A 20,849-nucleotide genomic window follows, 5' to 3' on the forward strand; every position below is an offset into this window, starting at 1 on the left:
TACAAGCGAGATAAGATTTTTCATTCAATTAATAAGAGTTCACGACGGATTTGACTCTGAAAAAATAAAAAAGTCATTTTGCAATAATTATCTGTGTATAATCGATCGTTTATTTTATCTTATTTACTTATTGACATCGAAGCTAAATTGAAATTTCAATTAAATAAAATTTAATAAAAAAAATCTCGTATTTTCTTTCGCGAAATATACATTAATAATTATTCACACGCATTATTATACGCGTAGTATCATCGCTTTTTATTCATTCCATATCGCGAGTTATCGAACACAGAAAGCAAACATCACAGACGTATCGAACACGCTACGCTCGTGGTTATCGAGAGAATCGGCAGCAATCGGCACAACGCGCTTGCACCTTATCGCTCATGCCCTTCCCAAGGACCCCCCCGATTTTTCGTTTTCTTCTTTTCATTTTTGCAACGAAAGGTGATTCCCTGGCCGAAGGCCGAATTCCACGACGTTCTTTCCGTTTCACATTCCACGCGGAGAGATCTTTCGTTTAAATGAAATGCAAAGCATCTCTCTGCATCGCGATTTTTTTTTTGTCCGCGTTTTTGGAATGCGCAGTATTCGCGGCCGCGCTTTCAAAAGGGGAACACAGGCCGCGCACACGTCAAGAAAAGGTCGTTTTCGCGGCCGCACAAGACCTCTCTTTGTTACCTTAAACTCTATTTATGCGCGCTGTTTAAATCTTTTGCATCACCGATTCCCGCGTTAATACGTTGCCGAGAGGCTGTGAGTTATGCGAGGATTGACCCGACTGATTAGCCTATATCGCTCGTTAAAAATAACCGATGAACGATACATATATTCTAAACAGTGATTCTAGTTATTTATAAATTATGCGGACTCTCGATAATGAGGAGGGAAACGTAGGAAAAAATAAGAGGAGAAAGAAATGGATTAATTCGTTATACGATGACTTTATAATTTTGCACGAGAGAAACGAAGAAAAGTTACTTTGGAATTTTAATTTTCATTCATTTGATTCAACTCTTTCTCGATTCAATTAACAAATTTGATATAAAGTTACGATTTATTGGAAATTAAAGGGTAGAAGGGTAATTTTCTTTTAAATTCTTGGTAAATCGCATCGATAAAAATATAATGACGTTCATAAGACACGGTTTTATCATTACCATTAAAAAGAATCGAGAGAGAAAGAGAGAGAAAAAATATGAAATACAAATTAGCATAAAAAATCCGCAATCAATAAGTCGCACATCATCATCGATTACCATTACAAAGAACGGAGAGAGAGAGAAAGAGAGAGAGAAAAAAGAAACAAGAAAAATACTCAAGGTCGAATGACAATAAACTTTCCACTCGACCCACAAACAAACGTTTGCATACAAGTTTCCAAGCACCGAGAAGGCTAAACTCCCCGTTATCATTAGGTCGCGAACCGAGATCGTTTTATTGCTTTCCACGGAATTCCTCGATCGATCCAACCAGATGAAATCGACCGATAACCACACTCCATTCCTATCAGATGATCGTTTACACACACGTTAAAGGGATGTGTACGAAGAGCCATTCTAAATATACACATTCGTAGAGGTTGTCGAGCCTATCATCCTCGCGTGCACGACGCTTGGAATGCAACACGCGGACCGTTTCATATTCCAATGCCGTTCGCCTCGCTTAATCGAGCGATTCTACTCGCGCTGCTTCACCAGTTGCTCGCCGATAGCGCCGTGGCGAACGCGATTAATTGCACGTCCACCGAGATAATCCCGCCTCCCTTTCCATGGATATCTGAATCACGCTGGATGGCCGACCGATTGATCAAGCGAGATGTTTGGAAATGATGGTGACGGGAATAGGTAGCTATATTTGAAAAGAGGTGAAGTTTGAGAAGGTTAGAAATTGATAAAAAGAGATGTGAACTTGAGCTGAATGTCGAATTGGAAGAATTCGTGCATTTAATTTCGTAATCAGAACCTTTGCACTTTCAAATTCCTTTATATCGAAGATTATTCTAGACGAACGTTTTCGTTTCTAACCTAACTTCTAACTTTAACTTCTTCTCGTCTATTGTTTTCTAGCTATAATATTTTATACTTGCCATAGTAATTTGCGCGCAATGAAAATGAAAGTATTTTATAAAGTGTATAATGAAATAGTGTACCTATTTGATGAGATATCTTCTATCGGAATATTTTGTTTGAATTCTTTCTTGACTCGTCGATAAGTTTCACATGCATCGATAACTTTTATCGACCGACGCGTGGTCGGTCAATTCTCTTGTAATCAAATTTGTAATCTGACTTAACCTACTTTCGATCGATCAAAGTTCGTGATCTCTTGTACTTGTAGATCTTTAGATCTCAAAACTAATCACAGTATCCACCAAAGACACAGAAAAGACACAGAAACGGGACGAGGATCGATCAAGAACGGGGTCGAGCGAGGTTATCCCGGTCACGCGTTAGTCAGGCCGAGGCAGCCGGTCTGTCAGTCAATCCGGGGTCAGAAACGGTCTTCGTGCTGGCAGCTCGGTGACACGTTCGGCGAATACACGCGCCACGAGAGAGTTCTATTAAGAGCGAGAGCCACGAAAACGCTAGACGACACGAGGTGACACAAGATGCCTGACACGACACGGGCCTGCGCTTAGCGCGCACTCTTTCATTCTACACCGGTGTCTTAACAGCAGCGACAGCTATGCGACTCGTTGATCCTGTCGTTCTAGAGCCTCTCCCCTCCCCACCAGACATGTCAAACATTTTTACCCAGTGAGAGAAACTCCCTCTGTGGTGGATTTTGTTGGAAAATTATTATTAGGTTATACGACTTTTTCTTTCGTCCTTTTTTTAAAAAAGAAAAGTTTCGTGGATTCTAGAAAAGTGATGAATTTGTGATTGCTATGAAATTGTTTAAAATATTTATATCTGTAAATTAAATCCCGTGTTGTTTCTGTAAATCTGATATATCATTCGTCAAGATTGAAATAATTTGATAATTTTGTGAGTGTTTCTAGATTTAATTTCTAAGATTTATTATCCTGCAAAAGACACCTATTCGTTATAATAAATTTAAATATAATGATAAAACATATGCAAAATTTAAAATTTACATTGCATTATAAAATTAGAAAACAAGATATGTTTATATCTGGTTTTGCCATATAAATCAGAGCTTGCATATACTGTGAAAATATTTAAGAAATATTACGTATTCAAGTTTTATAAAGAACGTAAAGTGTTTTATGCTGTTTGAATCGGAATGTATGATATTTTACTTGTTAGAAGAAAAGAAGAAGGACAAAAATAACTTTTCTTCAAAAGATATAACATTTATTTCTCATTTTCTATTTCATATAACGTTCCTAATTTGTAATGTACGTTCCATCACTATGAGAATTACCATTTCGTTGCCGCACAGCCACGTTTCGTCGTCGTTTCCTCCACTTTTCTTTTGTTTATGCTAAGCTATCCGAACGTGTAGCGTAACACAAAAGCGAACGTTTACAGCTGCCTCGAGTGGTAAGACACACATCGTTGACGTTTCGTATATTTTGTCGTAAGATCGCCGATGAGTAACGATTGGACGTTCTCTGCTATCGTTAATCCCTATCTATTCAGAAAAAATGAAACATCTTAAAAACATGTCGAAAATAAGAAGTGTAATTAAACGTGATTCCCCGAACACAATCATTACGATCATTTTCTAAATCGATACAATTCTAATTTTTAGATAAAATAAAAAGAGCAACCAACGATAATTTTGATTAAAGAGCAAAATTTGAATTTCAACGGAACTTGAAAACCCATTAATACTTGATTAATACTTCATCAGTTGACCAGTTACCAGAAGTTCATTACCTTTGGCAAAGAGGAAGAGATAAATTAAAAAAGAAAGAGAGATAAAAGAAAGGAAATCTACCAACATGCAAAGAAGCAAGAAACCTAACGCATTTATTCAGACCAAGAGAGCAATTGCTAGCAAAGATTGATCGCCAGTAGTTAACGGAGATTCTTTTTCTTTCCACAGATCTATTGCGAGATATCTGATCTGACTAATAGTAACACGGCCTCGTAACAAACGCTTAATAAAACGGTGATTCGCGCGAGCCAGTTTTTCTCTAATTATCGCGATATCTTTTCCCTTAAGAGGGAGAGGAAGGGAAAGAAAAAAAGGAAAGAAAAGCCACGCGTGTCGTTAATTGCTCACTGCCAACAACTCGTGCGTTGAACCGATATCACGATTCTTTGAACGTGGAAAGAGATTTATAATTCGAGGGAAACCCGATCAGATGTCGCACACGTCGCGCCCACACCCGTTCAATTATCACTCGGCTTAATTTCTTCGTGTTATTTTTGGTGCTCGAGGATGGAGGAAAACTTATTCTCGAACGGTTTTTTCTTTGTGTCGGTTAGGAAATGGAATAAAATGATTTACGCGTTACTTTGGAGGAAGTATCTTTTAAGAAGAGTGGAAATATGATATTCGATGAAGAATGATTTTAAACGGTAAATGAATGTACTTTTTCTAACCTTCATATCTTTATTAAGAATTAACAAAATATATATTTTTGATTAAATATTTTTAAAGAACAATTGATAATTTTATAAATGTATATTAGAGTTAAAAACGAGGATTCAATCTTATATACACTATACAATTTATTATTTAAAGAAACACGTAGGAACGAGATCAATCGTATCAAAAAGCATTTACCCTTAATCTCTTCGCAACAACCTAACCTAACATATCAAACACTCTTTAATACCAACTTTCTAATAACTCGAATCTTACGAACCAATTTTCACTCCAAGAAAGATCCATACGCAAAAAGAGAAGAAATCACGGATCACAAAGCTCGTCCGGTGTCGATCGACGAGCAGAATCTCGCGTAAACACGGATCGAACGTATCATCTCGAGGCCTCGGATGTCTAGATTCTGTCATCGAGAAGGACACCGAGGCCCCCGATGTTTTTTCTAAATCCTCGGCCACCGATGATTAATAGCTCGCGTCCGCGTTTCGTCGCATCGCCGTGAAAGAATGCCACGACCAAGGATTCGCAACAACAAAGGCCTCTCGCGCAACACCGTGACGCGAACGTCTGTGCGCCTGCGCGTGCGTGTACGTGTACGTGCTCGAGAGAGAGAGAGAGAGAAAAAGAGAAAGAAACCTTTGAATAATCCGTGAATGCGTCCGCGGATTCGTATTCGGGCATCCCGGGTTCGTTCAACCGGCGGACAAAGCGCGGCGGATAATGATCCATTATCAGCCTGTGATAAAGATACGGCGGCGAACTGGCGCGATCCACCGTGACTGGAATACACACCGTGGTACGAAAACTTTCCTCCTTTTTTTCCTCTCTCTTTTTTCTCTTCTTCCTCGACGAGAGAGGCGATGATTAATCGCCGTCCGACTCTTGTCAACGTCGATGTACACCGGCCCCTGTGACGGAAGAATGCGGGGTCCCGGTGAAAGTCGGGCCCCAACCTCCTCTCCTCCCTTCCCTCCTCTCTCTCTCTTTTATCGAAAAACGGACGCAACTCTTAGATCTCTCCTAAGTTGCCAGTCCATCCAATCGTCTCCTGTATACGTGTAAATATATATATATATATATATATATAAAATATTTCCATATCCAGATAATTTTCTTTTTTCGCGGAAAAGTAATAACAGTCGAACCTCCTTCGATTTCTTTTCTCGTGCCAAAATCGCGCAACACAGCGGGCGGATCGTCTCCCCGTGGCTCCATACGTTGTATCGACGTCACCGGGACACGGTTGGCGATTAATCACCGGGAAAGGATCCACGCTGGGATCCTAGCTGTCCCTTCGGGCCTCGCTCGAGTTTGGTACGCGTGCCGGCTTCATAGTGGCGTGTAATAATGAGGCTGGACGGAGAGAGGGGGAAAGAGAGAGAGAAAGAATTCCGTCAAGATCGCGGGCCGATATCGTGAGCAGCGGGCAGCTATTCGTTAAAAAGTCAGCCAGCGGCCACGCGTTACTTCGGGAGGAAAGTGATAACGCGCGCTAACGGTCATTAAGCTCTCCCCTCCTCTCCTTTCCTCGTGGATGAATTTCGCGAGTAAACGGTTTCGGTGCGGAGATCAGAGTGGAAATTGTCACTTACCTTAATATATATATATATATATATAATTATATTATATTATATATAATATAGTAATATATATATATATCTGTATGTGTTATTGATTATCAAAAACTGGGATAATAAAAGGGTTAAATCAGTTGAATTGATCGGTGGGAAAAGGGTATTACAGGTGGAGTAACAGGTTATCGGTATTTAAAGGTGGCCTCGAGAGGTTTCCTCCTCGAGAGCTATTCGTTACTCGAGCATTTTGCAACGCGGAGCGCGGAGTAGGTGTAATAGGCGGAGCGGTATCGTAATAACAGCGTTGCATAAAATTATTTATGGCCCGGGCGTGTGCGCGTGCGTTGGGTAAATAGGCGAAACAGCTGCCAACCGACCGGTCTTGTAGCCACCGTACACCGTTCCGATTAAGCATCGACTCGTTGAAATAATTAACCGAACCGTTACGTTTCGATCTGCCTCCTTTCGATACCTCTCGATATCTTCATAATCTCCGCGACAATTCGACATATTTATTTCCGAAACGATAATATCGCCTGTTTGAAAGGAGTTTCAGACTCGCAATAAGCCGAATAGATTTTCTCTTGTTTGCCTCGCATTCGTCCACTATCGGCATTGATAATCTAATACGTATATTTAAAGTAATTAAACGAATTGAGAAATTGTCGAGTTATAAGTGTTAAGAAAAATGTTAAAGCCTCTCACTGACGGAAATATATCTGGTTCTGGCAGGCACGGTGAACGCGAACGGCGAGGTGAAACGGCAAAGGACATCCTACACCAGGTACCAGACGTTGGAGCTCGAGAAGGAGTTCCACTTCAACCGATACCTGACCAGGCGGCGTCGCATCGAGATCGCGCACGCCCTCTGCCTGACGGAGCGGCAGATCAAGATCTGGTTCCAGAATCGGCGGATGAAGTGGAAAAAGGAGCACAAGATGGCGAGCATGAACATTGTACCGTACCACATGTCGCCTTACGGCCACCCTTACCAGTTCGCGCCCCACCCAGGCCAGTTCGCACACTTGGCCACATAGGACGAGTTCTCGCCCGCCGAGCTCGGAGCACACGCTGTCCGGTTCCCCGGGATGTACGGCGAGCAGAACTTCTAAAAAGGCTTTCCCCCACACCCACTCCACCCTCCCCGGCCTTGGCCATCCTCACGATCCTCAACGTAACAGGTCTTGCTCGGTGACTCAGGCCGGCCCGGGACACACACTTCACTTCCAGTAGGACACACGTGGTGGAGAAGGCCCGCGATCTCTGGCCGTAGGCCGCCGATAGGACCCGTCACTCGTACGATTCATACATTTCCTCCTCCTCTTCTTTTTTTTTTTTTTTGCTCTCTCTCTTCTTCTTCGTCCGTCCAAACTTTTTTCTTGGTGAGCAAGGTTGCGCAATTAATTCTATCGTTTAATGATTCCGTTAGAATTTCTTTTTTTTTTTTCAGTATGTATTGTGATCCGATTGTGACAGGCGGAAGAGTGACGGAGTGGGTAAATAATTGATCGATTGATTGCTCGAAAACAGTTCCATCCAATTTGATGATAAAGATTAATTTTGTTCTCCCTTTTACTTCTCGACTGGAAGGAATTAAAAATTCGATATGCTCACGGTCCGTCGGCCTGTGTTCGTCCACGTTCGCGGGATATGTTCCGCCACGCGGTGCGACTGTTGGAAGTTGAAGGGGAAGCCGAGAAGAAAAAAGAATTTTCTGCAAAGCGAAGCCGTGCGCCCGATTAAATGGACTGGACGCGCTCCGAGGGGCTCTCGCCGCGGTTAAATTATAAAGCGTAACCCGAACGCGGACGGGAAGCCACCTCAGCGGGTGAGATAAAACCGAATCAGTAGTTTTTAAGGGCTTAGAAATTAGCGGTCTAAGTGATTAATTAATTGAGCGAATAATTAATTAATTATCTTGTCCGGCCGCATCTATTGTTTCGCATCTTTTGGATCTGTCCAAAAGAGGACGACACCCTCCTCTTCATCCTCCCCTCCTCCCCCCTCCCTCCACGCTCCACACTCCCGTGCGCACAAACACGTTTCCCCCGTATATTTCGAAACCGAATGGAAAAAAAAAGAAAAAGGAAAGAGGGAAAGAAGGGACCGACTTGTACTTACATTACCTAACTTCGCGTTCCTTCTTCCATCTCTTCTCTTCTCTTCTCTTCTCTTCCTCTTCTTTCGCTCGTTCTCGAGAAGGAAAAAAAATCTATCCCCTCCCTCCTTCCCTCCTCCGCCCCCTCCCTCCCTCCCTCCCTCCCCCTCTGCGGGGGATTCACCGGCCGGACGAATCGACGAACGACGCAGTCTCCACAGACCGGTGGAACCGTCTGTTTCTATGTGCACGTTAAAGTCTCTACCTACCTACCTACCTACGTAGTACGTAAGGTGCCTATTAATAAACGCTCGATCCATACTTCACCGCCGTTTTTCCGATAGAGGCCCGCCTGATACTTTTACTAAACTTTTACTCGCGAAAATCGAAGCGTATGACGAAGCCGCCTCCACTTTATAGCTGGATAGTCGATAACGAGCCTATTCTCTTTTTTCCCCCTCCCCCCTTCACGCCGCGGTCAAGCCAAATCGAATAGGAGAGCACTTTCGTCCCTTTCCCTCATTTCGTATCGACGTACGATACACGCGAGATGTACATGCACGCGTAATATATTTTACGCGGTACTTACTTACATGTTCCTCCTTTTTCTCTTTTCTATTTTTCCCCTTTTTTTTTCTTCTTCTTTTCTTTTTCTTTCATTCCCCGAAGATACGTGATATTTTCGATATAGATAGGGGGTTGAGCAGAGAAAGCTGTTTCTTGTAAATACCGCAGTACGTATCTTGTCAACGACAAGTGAGAATTAAATCGTTAAATCGTTCTTACGGATAACTGTGGATTATGCAATTGTTGTGGGGGGAAACGATTTTGATAGAAAGTTGTCCGAGTCTCGTTGCATTTGTGCGTTAATTCGCGTTAATTCGCGTTTAATCATTACATTACATTACGGTACAATTCTGTTTCTTTTTCCTCCCCTGTAAATTGTACAGCAATTAAACAACGTATAACTTTTAGAGGGATTTGTTGCGAGAGGTACGCGTTCGCGCATGCGCCTCCCGTCTGGCTGCGCATTCGCAACTGCGCATCACGACGCGCAATACGAAAAGGAAAGAAAAGAACGAGGAAAAGGAGTAATTTTTTTCGAGCGAGAGGAGGATGAGAAAGGAAATAGGAGTGATCGAATGAAAAAGCAGGTGTTTAAATGAATTTAGATAATGTGTTCTCGCGTTGTAATAATTGGTTTTATCTTGTGATATCGAAGACTCGAAAGGAAGAAAGAAAAGAAAAGGAAAGAAAGAAAGGTATAATAATTGAACTGAGAAATAAAAATAAGAAAAATAAATCGCTCTAGCAATCGCTCTCGTGCTTAAATAAAAGATGTCGTGAACTGCGTAAAATTTTATGCGAGGCAAATTCGGAAGAATACAGGGATCTATAAAAAAAAAAGCTATATATATATATATATAAATATATATATATAATATTATTAATATTCGAAGCGAAAGAGAGTGAGAGGGAGAGAGTGAATGAGAGAGAGAGAAAAGATTAATAAATGTATAAGGTGAGCAAGAGCGAGCAAGGCGAAAAGAGAGAAAGATATAAGCGTAGACTATAACGTTGAATTGTACATAGCTATTGAATATATGGCAAAAAAAAAAAAACACGATATTGAACGACGTTATTATCGTACGAGGCGCTAACGAACGAGCACGATTCCTCGAAATAATTCTTTTGTAGTCGATAATGAACAGAAAATGGTATCCGTTGCTTCGTGGAATGTAATTGTTTGTGATAAAAACGCAGATGCAGGATGCATATATATATATATATGTTATATATATATATATATAACACGTTAGAATCTTTCGTTATCGCCTGGTACATCGCATAGGGATATTTAAATGAAAGAATAGCGAAGATTAATAATTAATAATTAATTAAATAATTATCATTATTATTATTATTATTATTATTATTATTATTATTATTACGATGATTATTGAAATTATCGACATTATTACTATTATTCTATCGAGAGTGAGCCTGTTTCTAATTGACTTGGTCCAGTGTTAATATTGTATTTTATTTGTTTCGTTATTATTATTATTATTATTATTATTATTATTTTTTTTTTTTTGTTGTTCACGCCGCGTGTCGTACACAACACGTTCCGTACCTATGAATGCAGAATTCAGATATAAAATTTCTCGCGCTGTTATTTTCAAGCGCGAGATAATCCGTCGCGAGTAATATTAAGCGAGATTACGCGCGAGTATATATATGTATGTGTATATATATATATATATATATATGTATATATCTCACGCTCTCCTCCCGCGAACGCGACGTTCATCTTACTTTCTTACTTACTTTCTTCGAGACGCACGCGTTCGGATCATGTGTGGAGAAGGGGAAAAAAAAAAAAAAAAAAGAAGGAAATATATACATACATATATATATTTCGCATACCCGTGTCAGGTGCGAAGGATGCGTTTCTCCGATTTAAAATTAAGCTCAAGTATTACGTTCGTGCGTAGCGTCAAAACTGAAATGTTACTTCATTCCATGTAAAAAAAAAAAAAAAAGGAAAAAAAAAAAAAAAAAAAAACCCAAAAAAAAAAAACGAAAAAAAATATATACGTAAAAATAGTTCTAACTAAAAAGGAAGAGAAAAAAGAAGAAAGAAGAAAAAAAAAGGTATCTTAACTACTTAACTACATCTACGTAACCTAGAGCACCGTACGTGTAAGGTCGCATAATTATATATAATTTAAATTGTAATTATTAAAATGATATGACGTACAGAAAAAAAAAAAGAGGACAACGTTTTACCCTTTCTTCTTTCTCATACATACATACATACATACATATATATATATACACACGTATGTACACCTGTACGAATTCCAATTCGACTCGACCAGGAAGGGAAAAGGAAAAAGGAAAATTGGTTGCTCGGAATCGCGTCGATTACACGCATCGCTCGATAAGAAGAAATTGTTCATTCGATCGTTACGACTCGTCGCTGAAATTCCACACGCACAGCGATAACACTCGAGTCGAAAGATCGAGCGATGCCCGCTCGATCGAGCGATGCCCGCTCGATCGAAGGTTATCGCCCGCCTTCCTCTCGCGCGCGCCTCTGCTCGTGCCGATTTTTCTTCCCTCGTAACAACAACACTCGTTACGTGCTGATCCTTCCCCAATCTCCTGATAGCGATTGTAAAAATAATTAATAATTCTATCCCACCGGTTCCACTCGAAAATTCGAAAGGGAATTTTGAAGAAATGGATCTTTCCTCTGCATTAGATACGATCTAAGAAGAATGTATATATATATATTTTTTTTTTGCACGACTGGACATCGTCGTCTCGAGATACGAACCCGCTCGAGATACGATCGCGTGACAAGAGCGGGAGGTCGCGGGTTGATAAAGCGGCCTCACACCGTTCCAAAACTACCGAAACGGACAGGAGTCGAAGGTAACGAGGAGGCAACAGGGGACTGGACGCAAGTCACGATCCGTGATGCAACACGATCTCCCTCTCTCTCTCCTTCTTTCTTCCTCCCGCTTCTTTTACGATTTCACCGCGCTACCGAGGATGACGAGGCGAGTTTCGATCGGTGTTACTCGGCTTCCTCGATCCTCCGCTGCGAGGAGATCGTGACTTTTGTCAGGAGGCTTCGTAACAAGGAACCCTGGCGCCTCCAGTTCGGAAGATTTCTTTCCCCTCTCCCTCTCTTTTGTATAAAAAAATATCGATCCACTTTTGACTCGATTCCGTATTATCGCGTTAAACGATAAGTTATCGAGGTGTAATTTTGCGTGTAACTCGTTCAATCGAGGTTCCATCATATACAAAATAATCTCCCGACTAAAGAAGAGGAAGGGGAGAAACTGTCGAAAGCGGTGGAAAGTTGAGTTTTTCCGGCGGCGAGCCAGAGAGACGGCGGATCGAGTCCGGTCGATCGGTTTGAGCGACAGGCGACGCGGGAGAGACGGAGAGGGGGGAGGTCCCCTGTCCAACAACGTTTGCTGTTGCGCAGGAACGTTGCGCGTCCTCAAACGGAGCGGAGCAAGACTTCACCACTTTTATATACGGAGTCTGAATAACAAATCTGTCCAATTCACATGTCGACATCAAAGAAGATAATATAAACACTACATCGATACATCGTCCGCAAAAACCTTAATGTTTTATTAATGCAAGGCCTCCTTCGTCCCATTCCGCCGAGTCCATTCCACTCCTCTCCCCCTCTCTCTCTCTCTTTCACGATTGTTCCAGAGTATTGGCGCGCTACGGGGGAACACCCGGTTTCTACGTTCCCGATCGAGAATCGAGTCTTTCTCTCTTTTTCTTCTTCTTTCGAGAGCAGAAGGTGAGACGTCTTTTCCAGGTCTTGGAGAAAAGGGGATGGAGGGAATTTTCCAGGCTGGTTTTGAGAAAGGTGCATATTTGCAGTCGTTCGAGATCGATGACAGGGTTTTCAATTTGTATGTAAATTGGCTCCGGCTGACCGAGTTACCCGAGAGATCATTTTCCGCTGTTCGAATTCGTGAAAGCTCGAATTGGAATTAATTTTATTAATTAATTAACCGGGCGATCCCTTCGTTCTTTCGCCGACTTTCCAAATCTAAAAACTCTTCCCCGAGTGAAGAAAAAAGGAATGTGAAAAATTGGAAAGAAATGCATAAGCGCAGCCCCGTGTAATTGTATGCAGGAATGCGGGCAAGGTAGCGAAGACAGGGTGTACTTCCCTTCCCCCTTCCCTCCTTCCCTCCTTTCCCCGGTGGAAAGGGTTCGAAATCGAGGAGGAGGAGGCCGAGGAGCTCCTCCGAGAGACGGGGAGATGGATAGAGAGGAAACCCCTCCTGATCCGCGGCTTCAGATGTGACTGAAGGACGGCGAGGAGGGCGAAGGGGGGGGAGAGGGCCCCCCTGAGTGACAGCCTCGCCACTCGTACGTGGGAGGCGAGGCTCGCAACAAAGGAGAGACGATAGCCTTATGCAAAGTAGCTTATGCGATATCGCGAGCACTCCCCCTTGAAGGAGAGAAAGAGAGAGGAAAAAGCGTCTATCCGTTTCTATCGTTAAACTTGGAACTTGGCGAAGTGCAATATTCTCCTCTGTCCATTTTTATCGTTACTTGGGATATAATATTCCTCTCCTTCGTCGTGGAAGAAGAGAGAAGGAGAAGAAACTCTTTATATTCTACTGTTTCTATCGTTGTTAAACTTGGAATGCAAAGCGTAATATTCTCCTCTGTCTAATTTTTATTTCATTACTTGGAATATAATATTATTCTTCATCGTCGAGGAAGAAAACGAAAGAGAGAGGGAAAGAGGAAAAAGAAACTCTCTATCCAGTTTCTATCGTTAAACTTGGAACGCAAAATATTCATTCTACTGGAAGAAATCCTCTATTTTTATCCTTACTTAAAACTTGGAATGCAAAGTGTAATATTCTCCTAGAAGAAACCCTCTATCCATTTTTATCATTACTTAAAACATGGAATGCAAAGTGTAATATTCTCCTGGAAGAAACCCTCTGTCTACCAATGTTTATCATTACTTAAAACTTGGAATGCAAAGTATAATATTCTCTTAGAAGAAACCCTTTATCCATCTATTTTTATCCTTACTTAAAACTTGAAATGCAAAATATAATATTCTCCTGGAAGAAAGCCTCTATTTTTACTTAAAACTTACTTAAAACTTGGAATGCAAAGTGTAATATTCTCCTGGAAGAAACCCTCTATTCTTATCATTACTTAAAACTTGGAATACAAAGTGTAATATTCTCCTGGAAGAAACCCTCTATTCTTATCATTACTTAAAACTTGGAATACAAAGTGTAATATTCTCCTGGAAGAAACCCTCTATTTTTATCATTATTTAAAACTTGGAATACAAAATAATATTCTCCTGTAAAAAACCCTCTATTTTTATCCTTACTTAAAACTTGGAATGCAAAGTGTAATATTCTCCTGGAAGAAACCCTCTATCCATCTATCCATTTTCATCATTAATATATTATCAGTAATATTCTCCTAGAAGAAACCCTCTATCCATTTTTATCATTACTTAAAACATGGAATGCAAAATATAATATTCTCCTGGAAGAAACCCTCTATTTTTATCCTTACTTAAAACTTGGAATGCAAAGTGTAATATTCTCTTGGAAGAAACCCTCTATGTTTATCATTACTTAAAACTTGGAATGCAAAGTATAATATTCTCTTAGAAGAAACCCTTTATCCATCTATTTTTATCCTTACTTAAAACTTGAAATGCAAAATATAATATTCTCCTGGAAGAAAGCCTCTATTTTTACTTAAAACTTACTTAAAACTTGGAATGCAAAGTGTAATATTCTCCTAGAAGAAACCCTCTATCCATTTTTATCATTACTTAAAACATGGAATGCAAAATATAATATTCTCCTGGAAGAAACCCTCTATTTTTATCCTTACTTAAAACTTGGAATGCAAAGTGTAATATTCTCCTGGAAGAAACCCTCTATCCATCTATGTTTATCATTACTTAAAACTTGGAATGCAAAGTATAATATTCTCTTAGAAGAAACCCTTTATCCATCTATTTTTATCCTTACTTAAAACTTGAAATGCAAAATATAATATTCTCCTGGAAGAAAGCCTCTATTTTTACTTAAAACTTACTTAAAACTTGGAATGCAAAGTGTAATATTCTCCTGGAAGAAACCCTCTATTCTTATCATTACTTAAAACTTGGAATACAAAGTGTAATATTCTCCTGGAAGAAACCCTCTATTTTTATCATTATTTAAAACTTGGAATACAAAATAATATTCTCCTGTAAAAAACCATCTATTTTTATCCTTACTTAAAACTTGGAATGCAAAATATTCTCCTGGAAGAAACCTTCTATCCATCTATGTTTATCATAATTTAAAACTTGAAATACAAAATATAATATTTTCCTGGAAGAAATCCTCCTTTTTCATCATTATTTAAAACTTGGAATGCAAAATATAATATTCTCCTGGAAGTCTCTATTTTTACTTAAAACTTACTTAAAACTTGGAATGCAAAGTGTAATATTCCTCTGGAAGAAACTCTCTGTCTACTTATTTTTATCATTGCTTAAAACTTGGAATATAATATTCTTCTTCATCGTCGAGGAAGAAACCGAAAGAGTGAGAGAAAGAGGGGGGAGAGAAGCCTCGGTTGAAACAACGTAAAGGGGAGGAGGGAGGGTGGGTGGCCTTTAGACGTCACTCGGAATTCCAAATATCCGCGAGTTTCTACGATGTAATAACGAATGACACGGTCGGGGAGCAAACGAAACGAGAAAGTCTGGCAAGTGGTAAGAGGGTGTGCAGGGGAGGGGGCGACCGAGTTCCAAAGGGTCTTCCGGCCGCTCTCCTCCCCGAGAATTAATCATCCCTGGCAGCGGCTCTCGATGTCCCCACCACTACTTTCCTCGAATTCCCAATTATACGGTTATCCGGCGAATCAAAGCTCGAACGAAAATTGCAACCCTTTTTTCTTTTCTTTCTCCTTTCTTCCTTCCACCAGGAAAAAGAAAGAAATTTCCAACGATAAAATTACAAATTCTCCCCTTCACCTCCTCTGCGATAGCATATTTTTCAATAACGCGTGCGCATTTCAAGTTGACTGGATAAACGACACTAGCGACACTCGTGCTAAACGTAAAAACGAAATTATCTTCCGAACAAGCGGAATGCAATGTTATCGCGCGAGAGACGTATATTTTCTTGAATCGATATTAAGCGTTATCAATGACTGATTTGGAAAGAAGTAGTTAATTAAAAATCTGCGATTATACTTCAACGTGATAAATCCTTTTTAATCTCGACTTATCCAATGATTATTTATTGAACATCTAGCGAGATAAAATTCACGTATGGAAAAGCATTCGTACGAAATCTGAATGGCTCGGCCGGCATCGTTTATGCCGCGCCATATTGGAATCGTAAGGCAAGGAATTAAGTTATTCTCCGAGTGTTCGAAAAGTTTTCATCGAATCGAAAGTAGGGAGGCGATCTGCAATTATCCTTCCTTCCAAAGCCAGCAACACGGTAAATAACTTTGTGGGAAGGGGAGGGATCACGACGAAGGAGGGGGGAGGAATAAACGGAGGATCTACACATGGATGGCACGGGGGGAGGTCGGGAGAGGTTGAATTTACGAGATAGCCGCCCTCCAACCCCCTCTTCTCACGCCCTCCTACCTTGCTCCACCGGTTCTGTCCTCAACAGGTGGTCGTTTTGCTCAACTTGTGTACACCAATTTATAATTTAATTGATTTATGCCCGCGTTTTTTTTTTTTCATACGCAGCTTTCCGTTCGATCTCGAACCGTTCTAATTCCTTCCTTCCTTATCGATCGAGAAGTGAAAATTTTTCCTTCCCGGTAAACATTGGATAAACAAGTCTTATCCATTTACTTGCGAATGGAACGGTGAGCATTGGGAAACGTAAAGGGATACGTTAAGGTTCAAACGTGATTTTGAAGGAACGTTTGTCGAGAAAGCGGGTCGAATCGATCTTCGTTGCAGTTCGACCTTGAGGAAAGGCTTGCGAATTCGTTGCGAAAATGCAAAACGCGACAAACCCTTCCTTTTGTCGCGCGTTGATCGAGTTTTCGGCGCAGCTCGACACGGCCTTGTCGCAAATATCGGTAAAACTCATAAATCACGAAATCGACGAACCCTCTTTTCCCTCCAAAACTTCTTTCCGTAAGCATAATTTATCGCCGAGGCGAGACAAAGGATCGTTAAATTTGTATTTAACCGTGCTGCAAGTTAATTTACAACCAAAGGGGAGGGGGAAGAATATATTAAAAATAAATTGTAGGAAACGAGGAGAGAGACACGTTCTCGTTCTTCCTCCCTCGCGAACGGGTGGAATAGTTTTTTATCGACGTAACATCGGCGAATTAAAGCCGGCTTATCGAGGAATCGGATCAAATTGCCAAAGAAAACAAGCCCTCCTTCTTCGATCCAACTTTAAAGTTGGATGAACCCGGTTACGTGCGGCCTATTCCTGAAAAAAGGGAAAAAAACTCTCCTCTATTTAATCGCTCCCTTATCGATCCCGTATTCTAAATTTAAGCAAAATTATAATTTCGCCTTTAATTCTCTAAACCTCGATGCATCAAAATTAGACAGAGTTGTCACTGAATCCTGAGAGAATTCTGACAAATAGTGAAAATTTCTTTATTTCTTTTCGATCAAAATATAATTAAAACAGTTTAATCTATAAATCTAATTTTACAAGCTCGAGTAACGATAGAATAATAGAATAAACCAGATGAATAATAAAGATAAGAGCGAAGAGACAAAATCGGTTTCCAAAAATTAGCCCAACCGAACAGACCAATAGACTTCCTCAACTTTCCCCCTGAACAGAGGGGCGGAAAATTCAACGAAACTCAACAAAAGCTCAGGGGACGGTTATTTTCCTTCGAAATAACCCTTCGAGTTCTTTCCGTTCGCGCAGGGGAGAGAGACACTTCCCCTCCCTCCCTCCCTCTTTCTCTCTCCCTCCCCTAAGCTTTAACTCCTGGCGAGCAAAACTATTACAATTCCTGAAGCTCGCGCGTTTCCCTTCCCATCCTATCGGCACCCGTTCCTCCTCCCCCTCCTCCTCCTGCTCGTGGCCCTGCTGGCAACCCACGTCTCTCCGCGTTCTGGCATCGCGCCCGTCAAGGGAGATTTATAGCAACTCGAATTCCTCGACTACTAGTCGGCCGTGGAGGAACGAGCGAGCGAGAGTGGAGAGGAAGAGGAGAGCAGTGAAAGGGAGAGCCGCGGTTCCGGAGAACTTGGAGGGCCCTCTCCGCAGCAGGGTGGCGGCGGTGGTGGTGGTGTTCGGCTCACGCGTTGGGTTGTTGGCCTCGGGGGTTTAGGAGAGGAGAGGAGAGAGAGCGCTCGTCACTTTGACGGCAACTCGTACTCCATCGTCTAATACGTCCACGTCGATCCACGTGCACCGAGGGTTCCGCTCGTGACGATGACGCCACTGGTGTATTTCGAATTCTAGATATAAGTAAGGGGGAGGAGGAGAGGCTGTAAACATTCTCCCGGAAATTTCGAGTGGTTTCGAGGATCTAGATTCGGGTTTTTCGGAAGAAAGATAGGAAAATTTGTTTTGGAATATTTTCGAATTTAATCGGGAGAGAAAGTTTGAGCCACTCTTAACCGATTCTTTTTAAAAAAAGGAAAATTTCTCGGTAAGTATCTAGAATTTCCTTTAATCGATACCGAAAGAAAGAAGATTTCGAAAAAGGGGGAACCTTAACCTCAACCGAAACTCGAGAGGCGGTTTTATAATAGAAAAGTTTCATTTTTTGGAAACAAAAGAAAAATCTCACAATGGGCCATCTTTAATTTAATTTTTGAGACAAAAGAAAGGGAGGAAAAATAGCGTCTCCCTCTCGGTTTGGAATAAAGGGAAGGGCAGAGCGCGAGACGAAGTAGATATCAATCACTTGGCCTGGTGACGGGTTGAGATTTGGCAGCAGCTTCGGAACGCGGCGAGAAAGAGGAGGAAGAAAAGGCGCCGTCCAACAACTGCGTCCATTCTATCGTCATTTTTCTAAGAGAGGCCCTTATATATCGATTCACGAGTTATCGAGGTGTCAATGCCGACTACCATTGTCATTGGTCTGGGGCGCGTATAGATGTCGCGTACGTCGATGAGCCCTGTCACGCCATCGCGCGACACGTTTCTTCTCTTCTCGCTCCTGTTCCAGCAGGAGGCGAATTCTTGGCAGCTCGATTCGTTGAGAAATTCGTGGGAGAACTCTTGTCTCCGGATTAATCGATTTTCATCTCCTATATCTAACCGCGGTTCACTTCGTTTCGGGATACAGCGTCGGTTGGCACCATTCTCCCGTGTTGCGAAACCGTGTCTCCCTTTTTAAAATCCCCGTGCTCGATTAGGGAGACCTTGGTCCTATTAAATTGGGACCAAGTTTCATTTTGTTGCTTATTATACGTATCCAAATATATATCGTACGATACCTAAGTTGACTGAAAGCACTATTACGAATTTATAATTTTATCTGAACTTGGAAAAACTAAAAATCTGAAAACGGCGAATTTTTTATTCGATTTGATGGATATACAGGTCTGGATTATAGTTTTCTATGATACTTTCTCCGAATTTAATTCGACTCTAATTTTAATTCCTTGTTTTATTATTATTCATTGTCTACACGAGTATTATATATTCGATTCGTTTGAAAAAAAAAAATTGAGGTTAGAGCGTTGTTAAATCGCGGTAAGGGCGATTCTAAGTTTGTTCCCGTGGAATTCAGAGGAAAGGGCGTCGGATGCGGATTCAGTCAGCGTCAGTTTCAATGAGGAAGAAGGCATGCCTCTTCTCTGACCAGTGTCAGTTACATGTTCTAGAATACTGGCCCCATGGGATCGCGAAGGTAAGACTTCACCCGGCGAAACTGCTCGGTGTCAGAAAGACTGAAAACGTGATGTGACACGTGCTCGCGCGTTTAGGCCGACGATCGTTGTTATGAGATTGCGTAACACGCTCGGACGAGAAAGAAACACGCCGCATGCAATGTTAAAAATGTGGTTGACACGTGGAGGATGATAAAACCTCTTGTGTTTTGCGCGATGGGATTGATATTCCGAAAATAGTAATTGTAAACGGATTAAGTTGGCATTACGCACATATAATAGCGTTAATAATTATTAACTCTCGATATCATTGGAAAATATTTTGTGAAAAAATATTTTAATATGAATTTAGGACAAGAAGAAATAGAGAGAAGATTTTTAAATGTTTCTTACGAAAGAATTATACAAATCATTCAAAAATTGAATTTTTTTTAAATATTCTAAAGAATTTGAATAATTTTCACTTTATGAAAAATTAAAAATACTTTGTAAACGTATAAACTTGATAAAACGAAAAATTCTGCCATCTATGAAGAAGGGAGCGTAACCTGTTTTATAAGTATCCCATTGTTGATAATAGATTTCTTCGCGATCTACTGTATCGAGCCATAGAGATTCTCAACGATTTTTGAGGTGAATTGCAAGATGGTGCTTTGATCGTTGTTACAGCCATCATGAATCAAATTATGTCAAGAATAAGTGGGGGTTGATGTTGACGAGAGGTGGGTCTTTCTGGTTAAGCCTACCACTGGAAGGGTGGAGTCCGCTACGCATGACCTACGACCATCTGGAAGTACCACATTGGCGTAGAAATATTAGAATTTATTTGATAAAAATTTATACGTGCCTAAAAATTAGTTTTCTTCGATTTAATTTAATATTTCTCAAATATTTAAAATCCCTTACGATTATATGAATTAATTTCAGTATAGAATAAGATGTAACTATATTTATTCGATACTTTAACATTAATGTTAATATTTATAAAAATATTTATAAAAAACGTACGTACCTTCAATATATCAATGTACTTCAATATACGAATATACAAAAGATGATTATTTCTTTACTATAGGCGATATTTTAACTATAAATGATAAGAGAGACTATTGTAATTTTTAATCGCAAGAAATAAATATATATTTTTGAATCGAGCAACTATGAGGAAACAGAGGAACTACTTTGAAATAAAACTATCGGTAATAAATTTTACGAGAATCTGTAGCTAATGCCATCTTATGGTCTTTCTATTACAATTCCTGAA

The 20,849-nt window shown here is 40.6% G+C and overlaps 1 protein-coding gene and 2 long non-coding RNA genes across 4 annotated transcripts in view; 1 reads left to right on the top strand and 2 right to left on the bottom strand.

The window, feature by feature from the left end:
- Positions 1 to 12,346, top strand: part of LOC108000243 (homeotic protein Sex combs reduced) — a 34,536-nt gene extending 22,190 nt beyond the window's left edge. For both annotated transcript variants that reach the window (XM_062086481.1, XM_062086482.1), the window contains exon 3: positions 6,831 to 12,346. In XM_062086481.1, coding sequence (XP_061942465.1) covers positions 6,831 to 7,135 — 305 coding nt within the window. In that variant the 3' untranslated portion in view covers positions 7,136 to 12,346. The remainder of the gene's footprint in view (positions 1 to 6,830) is intronic.
- On the bottom strand, positions 3,299 to 5,532 carry LOC114577864 (uncharacterized). The gene is made up of 2 exons (XR_003698261.2): positions 4,787 to 5,532; positions 3,299 to 3,600 (listed from the first exon to the last, which is right to left on the bottom strand). It is a non-coding gene; the product is annotated as an uncharacterized LOC114577864 (long non-coding RNA).
- Positions 12,347 to 19,344: 6,998 nt separating the features above from the next.
- On the bottom strand, positions 19,345 to 20,673 carry LOC133667523 (uncharacterized). The gene is made up of 2 exons (XR_009833218.1): positions 20,598 to 20,673; positions 19,345 to 20,372 (listed from the first exon to the last, which is right to left on the bottom strand). It is a non-coding gene; the product is annotated as an uncharacterized LOC133667523 (long non-coding RNA).
- Between the last annotated feature and the right edge of the window lie 176 nt (positions 20,674 to 20,849).

Source organism: Apis cerana, linkage group LG16, assembly GCF_029169275.1.
Source record: "Apis cerana isolate GH-2021 linkage group LG16, AcerK_1.0, whole genome shotgun sequence".
In the NCBI taxonomy this organism is placed as follows: Eukaryota; Metazoa; Arthropoda; class Insecta; order Hymenoptera; family Apidae; genus Apis; species Apis cerana.